The sequence below is a fragment of the Coffea arabica genome, chromosome 3e, assembly GCF_036785885.1.
Source record: "Coffea arabica cultivar ET-39 chromosome 3e, Coffea Arabica ET-39 HiFi, whole genome shotgun sequence".
Classification (NCBI taxonomy): Eukaryota; Viridiplantae; Streptophyta; class Magnoliopsida; order Gentianales; family Rubiaceae; genus Coffea; species Coffea arabica.
The window spans coordinates 11,324,687-11,331,673 of record NC_092315.1 but is presented as its reverse complement, the minus strand read 5'-3'; the positions used below and the strand labels follow the sequence as shown (position 1 = coordinate 11,331,673).

Below are 6,987 nucleotides of genomic sequence, written 5' to 3'. Positions count from 1 at the left end.
TAAGAGGTTAGTCCTCCATTAATGGAGAACAACCATGCGAAAGAGCTAAGAAAAGAAAACTAAAAACTATGCTCAAAGCCTAAACTAAAACTATTGATTGATTGATAAGAGTTCTCTGTATGTTTGTCTCCTTTTTAAAGCCAACAATGACTAAAGCTTCTTATCCCTGTGGTCCCCTGCTGAAATTGAGAATCAAACCAAAAGTGGGGCTCTACCGAAGTCCTTGCTTTTAGTTTCCTATTGCCCGTAGGACTCCAATCTCCTAATCAGCAAAGGAAATGCAATCTCTTTGTAGCACCATGTGCGCCCGATTGTTTGAAATCCCAATTATCTCCAAAAAATCCCTCATTTTTGTAGTTTTCTGTTTCACTTCCTGAAATTGAGTCCAATACCAAATATAAGTAAATATTAATAATTAAAACAATATTTGGCAAGGATAAAGGGGAAAATTAACAATAAAATAACCAACAATTAACACCCTATCACCTTGTGAAAATAAAACTACTGACATAAACATATCGTTGTGAAAAAATTTAATTTTATAAATATAAAAAAATAGATGAATGGAGAAAAAAAAAAGAAATGGACAGAATCTCATCCCCTGATATTGGAGTAATTTTATTTGACTTGTCTCATGGTGTCAAATCTGTTCTCGTGCTTAAGGTTTACATAGATTATCACTGTGCATCTTTTATTTTTATTTCACTAATTTCGGACCCTAAAATCCGTTTAATTTTTCTCAGGTCACCCCAAACAACTCATATTGCAAATGAAAGTGCGCTAAAAGATATGCATTCCCTCATTTTATTTACAACTCTTATGAAATAAATCACCTTACATAACTGAGAAGTCAATATAATCATAGTTATACACCAAAAGTGTGTCAAATTTTAAATATTTAGCATGGATTAGCAACTTTAGGGAGCAAAGTGTCCAAATAAAACTTAGAGGCACAACTTTGACATTAATTAGTGACTTTAGGGTACAAAGTGAGAATCATTAAAACACTTCCTCTAGTCAAAAACATTTTAGTTCCTCTTGGTGGCCTATTGGTTTCAAACAATCCTGCCAAAAACATTGAACTCTATGGTCTTCAAGATTGGGAGTTCATATATATATATATATTGCAATTGATGTTTGCAGTAGTAATAAAGTATAAGTATATTAAAGGAAACGTAGATGACTAACTCATCTGTTCTTCTTTTTTTTTTTTCCCTTTTCCCCTTTTCAGTTGAAAATAAAAAGGAATTAGTTTGTGATGTTGGACATTTCTGTTTCAAATTAAAGTCTTTGTCCATTTTCTCTCATTAACTAATGTAACAAGGCCAACTTGCAACAAAGTCATACCTAATGAAAAGGAATAAATCTTTCAAAACGAAGAACAGGTCTAGGTGCAGGGTCATTCGCAGCAATATGAGTATGAAATAGTCCAAAAACAATAAAAATTTCCGTATTTAAACGAGAAGACTTTCTGATTATTTGAACACCGTCTCATTAACTTTGGTTGATCTTTTCTTTCTTGTTCCTTTTGTCTGTTGAATTATTGATTATCTCATTTCTCTTCTTCACCTTCCCACCAGAATATAATTTTTTTTTTTTTTAAAAGCAATTTTCTGGAAAGAAATACAACTTGCTAGCTCTGCAGCAGGTGAGATTTGTTTCTCCCTTAAAATTTGAGAGTGAAATTGAGGAAATCCCTGCATAAGAGATGGACATGGCCTCCTCTTGCAGCATCGATCGTGTCTTCCTTGATCTAAAGTTGCTTGTGGACAGCCTCAATGTCGTGTTTCGAACACACACACTTGAAGCTACGTACCTGGATATAACATTTCTCAAAACATTTGTTATGTGTGCAAGAAAGTGGAGCCACTGCAATGATTTGTACTTGGAATCTGATAATGTAGTGAAGAAGGTGAGTCTTCCATATTTCTTATCTTGCATTGAAGATACCGTTCACAAACACGAGGAGGACATTCACTCTCTTTGCCTTAGATTAGCAAATCATGGAGTTGAAATACGTTGTGCTATCGATAATGTGCTTTTTAAATTTTTTAAAGAGATCAAATCATTTAAGCAAGAAATCATCCAAGTTTACTTTACTTTGGAAAGTAGCAGATCATTGGAATCAAAATCTTGCATGCCAGTTGATGAACTAATGGAATTTATAGACCTCATTCTACAAAATCTAGCGTATTTAACAACTAGCTATTTGCATATTGTTGCTATGGGTCCCCAAGTTAGTGCTCAAGTCCAAGACCTTGAAGCAAAGCTAACATTCTTGAAAAGCTTCAATCCCTTTGCCAAATTCCGAGGAACCGCAGATATTCCTGCCTTGCTGTTGGCTCACTTTGAAGTGGTGGCTTTGAATGCCGCACGCCTCTCTTACATGTGTTCTTGTTGCGATGATGAGGGACGGAAGAATCCTGAGTTCTCCTCCATGATTTATGAGCAACAACAGAAAATCACACCAATTGATTTTCAAGTCTATGAGATTTATATGGAAGTTCTTAGAGCTACAAGATCCTCAAAATCATTGCATAATAGATTGATGGATAAGCAGATATTGAACAACTTCAATGATTCTCTGATAAGTTGTCTCTGGCAGCTGTTGTGCTGCAGCTCTAGCATTATGGATTCTATGAAAGATGAAATGCACACACTCTATGCAGGACTGAGGTTCTTGAGAAGCATTTTAAGGGAGCAGCAGGAGAAGATGGATGAACAAAACGAAAAAATTGGTGCTCTTCTTTGTGAGGCAGGCATTATAATTTGCTCGCCTTCTCTAAACAGAGTGAAGGAAGGAGAAGTTACCTTCTCAGAATCCACAGAGGCCCTTGACTGTTATGATATGCTGGCTAATACCAACATCCATATCAAGCATTTTAAGAGTCAGATCAGTGGCTCAAGCATTATTGAAAGTATTCCTTCCTTTCATAGCTTAAGAGCACCAGAAGTTAGCAAGACTTCCCGCCGCATGCTATCAAAAGGTCAAATGCCAATAGCCCCTGAAGTCATGGTTGGTCTTGATGATGAGGCAGCAAAAGTAATTGAACGACTTATATGGGGACCAAAACAGGTGGAAATTGTTCCCATTGTGGGAATGGCTGGGCTTGGTAAAACAACTTGATAGAGTGCAGTTTAGTCGGTCTTCTCACGTGCTTTTCCTATTTATTTGGACTAAATACTGCACTAATCGGTGGATTTTACTGAGATTTTGTGTTCTATACGAATTGCAGCATTTAGGGGCAAAAGGCGCTGGAAAATTAACTTTTGAAGCCTTCCTGTCAGTTAGACGTGGGCACGCCTAAGTATGATGTCCAAAGCCGGATTTGCGGGATTGTTGGCCACGTGCAAACTTCCAAATATTTGGAGATTCCTTCGCGGGTGACAATTCTGGAACAATGCTGACTTAGCCAATTTGCACGTGAAGAGTCATTTGGCAACAAGACTTCAATTGGATTTCAATTGATTGGGTTCCTTCTTTGACTAAACGTGCTGACCCACAAAAGCAGGAAGACTACTGGGTCTCTTTTGGAGACAGCCGCACGAGGACTCTATAAATACAATCCCTTCGCTGGCTTCAGGGGATCTCTCGCTCTCTCTCTCTCTCGGAGAGCCTTTTGGTCTTTTGGCCAATCTTTTGTTCCCTTCAGTTTTTCTCTTATCAAACACTAAGGCGGCTATTATTTTTATTCTTGCACAGCTGGTTCTCCATTATTGGAGAACTAGCTTCTCAATTCTAGTCAAGGGGACAACTGAAGATTTGGTTCAACAATTACTGTGAGATCTAATTTATTTTAATTGCTTCCTTAATTTATTGGTATTTATATGTTTCCTGCTTTTAATTGCTATAGCTCGTGTGAGTGATTGAATAGATGCGCAATATTTAATTATTCACATAGGCTATTTTGCTAAATAGGGATAATTGAATCCGTAATTGTTCGTTATCTTTATCTCAGTAGCAACTGGCGTAATCGGGTTTATGTCAGGGAAACATACAATCTAATTTAAACAAACCCTCTTAGCGTGTTTGTTAGTTAGGATTGGGCCTTTCTAATTATTAATGCAATCTAGAAATTAAATCCTACGGTCGTACCTAGAATTGTTTTTGGGTTAGAGAAATAGTTAACGGTCGTACCTTAACTATCGAGAAAGTAAGAAAAGGTTGGTTGTTTATCGCGTGTATGACAACTATAACCAATCTATTAATAAATGTGGAATTATCTGTGAATCGATGATCAGTGCATGAACCATTTCTGAAGTGTACCCTTGGCTAGAGTTTTCCCTTAATTATTCCTCTTAATCAATTATTTTCTGCAGTTAATTTATTTAGTTATCATTTAATCCAAAACCCCCCATACTTTGGACTCTAGAAGAAACGAATTATCCCCAGTCTATGTGGATTCGACCCTACTCACCGCTATATACAAAATCTGTATTTTTCTCGAGTAGGTATTTATTATTGTACAGGTTCGGCACCTGTCACAACTTTAGCCAAAAAAGTTTACCATGATAGTTCAATTATCCATATCTTCCACATTCGTCTTTGGTGCACTGTTTCTCAAGAATTTAACATGAAAAGCATGTTAATACAAATTTTGTGCTCTGATGCCAAACATTCCAGGATGGATGATGAGTTTCAAAATCTGGATGAATATGCATTGCTTGAAAAGCTCTGCAAAAAGCTAAAGAAGAATCGGTATCTTGTTGTTTTTGATGATGTCTGGGACATTGGGGCATGGCATGATCTGGGAATTGCATTCCCGGATGACAAGAATGGAAGTAGAATCATCTTCACGAGTCGATCTTCTAATGTAGCTTCAGAGGTTCAATATGGTGGAGAACCTCACTGTCTTCACCCACTCAGTGAGAAAGAAAGTTTTGAATTACTGAAGAAGAAGGTTTTTGGAAAAGAAGATTGTCCTCAAGCATTGCATGGATTGGGAATGGAGATCGCCAAAAAGTGCAAGGGATTGCCACTTGCAATTGTTGTTGTAGCTGGAGTCCTAGCAACTAAAGAGCATGATATTATGGTTTGGAAAAAGTTTGCTGAAAGTTTAACTTCGACCGTGGTGTCTGGTACAGACCAGTGGAAGAAGTCATTGGAGCTTAGCTATGAGCATTTACCATATCACTTGAAGGCATGCTTGCTGTATTTTGCTGCATTTCGAGAAGATGAAAAAATTTGTGCCAAGAAGTTGATGTGTCTCTGGATTGCAGAAGGGTTTGTGGAAAAAATTGAAGGAGAGAGATTAGAGGACATTGCAGAAGAATATCTGATGGACCTAATTGGCCGAAACCTAGTTATGGTAGGTAAAAACAGATCCATTGGTGGAGTTAAAACTTGTTACATTCACGATTTGATATTTGAGTTCTGTAAGGGCAAGGCGAAAGAAAAGAAATTCCTTCAGGTCCTGGGAGGATATGATGAGCTTTCTACCTTTAATGAGCCTCCCAACCTACCTCGGTTGGCCATTTGCTCCAGTGGCGAAGATTTTATAAAGTCAAAGCTATTTTGTCCATATTTAGGTAGTCTGCTATTCTTCAATGCTACTCCAGGATATTTTAAGTTTGACTTGTTTAATATCTCCTTCCTTTTTGGCATCTACAAGCATCTTAAAGTTTTGAATTTAGAGGGCATTAACCTAAGGCAGAAGAAGCTTCCAACTGAAGTCGAATCACTTCTTTGTTTGAGGTACTTATCCCTTGCATCTCGGATCATGGAATTCACTCCACCATCTATAGCCAAGCTCTCACATTTGGAAACCTTCCATCTAGATTCTTACCTGACGGTTTCATTGCCAGATAGCATCTGGAACATGAAGAAATTGAGGCATGTATGTTTGAGGGGTGGCGTTGTTATTGGTCTTTCTTCCAATGACAACATCGCTGAAAACCTCTCCACTTTACCCAATTTAGACACACTCTCTACTCTGTATCTTTATCATGATAAAGAGGGGGAGAACATATTGAGAAGGATTCCCAACGTTCGCCGACTTCAAATTTTCAATCATGGGGGACAAAATAGAGTATGCTGCAACATGAGTCGACTAGTATGCCTAGAATCACTCACCTTAGATGGCGATTGCTTCTCAGGTTCGCTGGAACATGTTGAGCTTTCTTTTCCCATGAATTTGAAGAAGTTGAGCCTTTCCAATCTGGGTCTTCCCTGTGGAAAAATGTCATTGATTGAACAACTACCCAACCTTGAAGTCCGCAAATTAAGACAACAGGCGATGGACGGCCCAAGATGGGAACTGAAGGAAGGAGGATTCCCTGAACTCAAGGTCTTGACTTTGTCCAACTTAGACATTGTGGAGTGGACAGAAGCAGACCCTGACAGTGATGATTACTTCCCGTGTCTTCAGCAATTAAAACTCGGCTTAATTTTTTATTTGGAAATGATGCCTTCTTGTTTAAGATTTATTCCAAGTCTTGAAACAATTCAGGTGAAGGTTTGTGGAGATGACGTCGAATCTTTAGTACGGGAAATTGAAGAAGTACAGAAAAATTTCGGAAATGAGAATCTGAAAATCATCATCATAGATTGAAGGCCATCAGCTGGTGCAATATCTGATTTTTTTTTTTTTGTCATTACTGTTAATTGGCTTGTGGAAATAATCTTTTTTTTTCTTTTAAACGAGTTTAATTTATATACACCTTTTGGTAGCTTTTGGGTACTTTAGTTGCTTGTAATGCATGCGTGACCACATTGAAGTTGATCAACGAAAAACTAATTATAGCTCTTTTTTTTCTTTTTTTAATGATATTGATGAACAAACAACTAAATTATTGCTCTATTTTTTTCTTAATGATATCATCAGGGAGTGCTATGGTAGTTTTTCCTCTTGAGATTGTAGTTGCTCATCTGTGTGGTCTAGCATTTTTCCTCTTAACAATTTATGTTTGAGCTCATGATTCTTGGAAGAATAAGACAGCCCAATTTGGGAATTAACAACAAACTTTTGATCTACAAATTCATGTCAA

At 37.4% G+C, this 6,987-nt stretch overlaps 1 protein-coding gene across 1 annotated transcript; it reads left to right on the top strand.

Moving 5' to 3' along the window:
• Positions 1 to 4,625: 4,625 nt before the first annotated feature.
• On the top strand, positions 4,626 to 6,551 carry LOC140038378 (putative late blight resistance protein homolog R1B-16). The gene has a single exon (XM_072083715.1). It carries the CDS (start codon positions 4,626 to 4,628, stop codon positions 6,549 to 6,551), a length of 1,926 nt encoding a protein of 641 aa, XP_071939816.1.
• The last annotated feature ends 436 nt before the right edge of the window (positions 6,552 to 6,987 follow it).

Excerpts from the sequence above, each read along its gene's own strand:
- LOC140038378 (XM_072083715.1), top strand. The coding sequence starts at position 4,626 with ATGGATGATGAGTTTCAAAATCTGGATGAATATGCATTGCTTGAAAAG.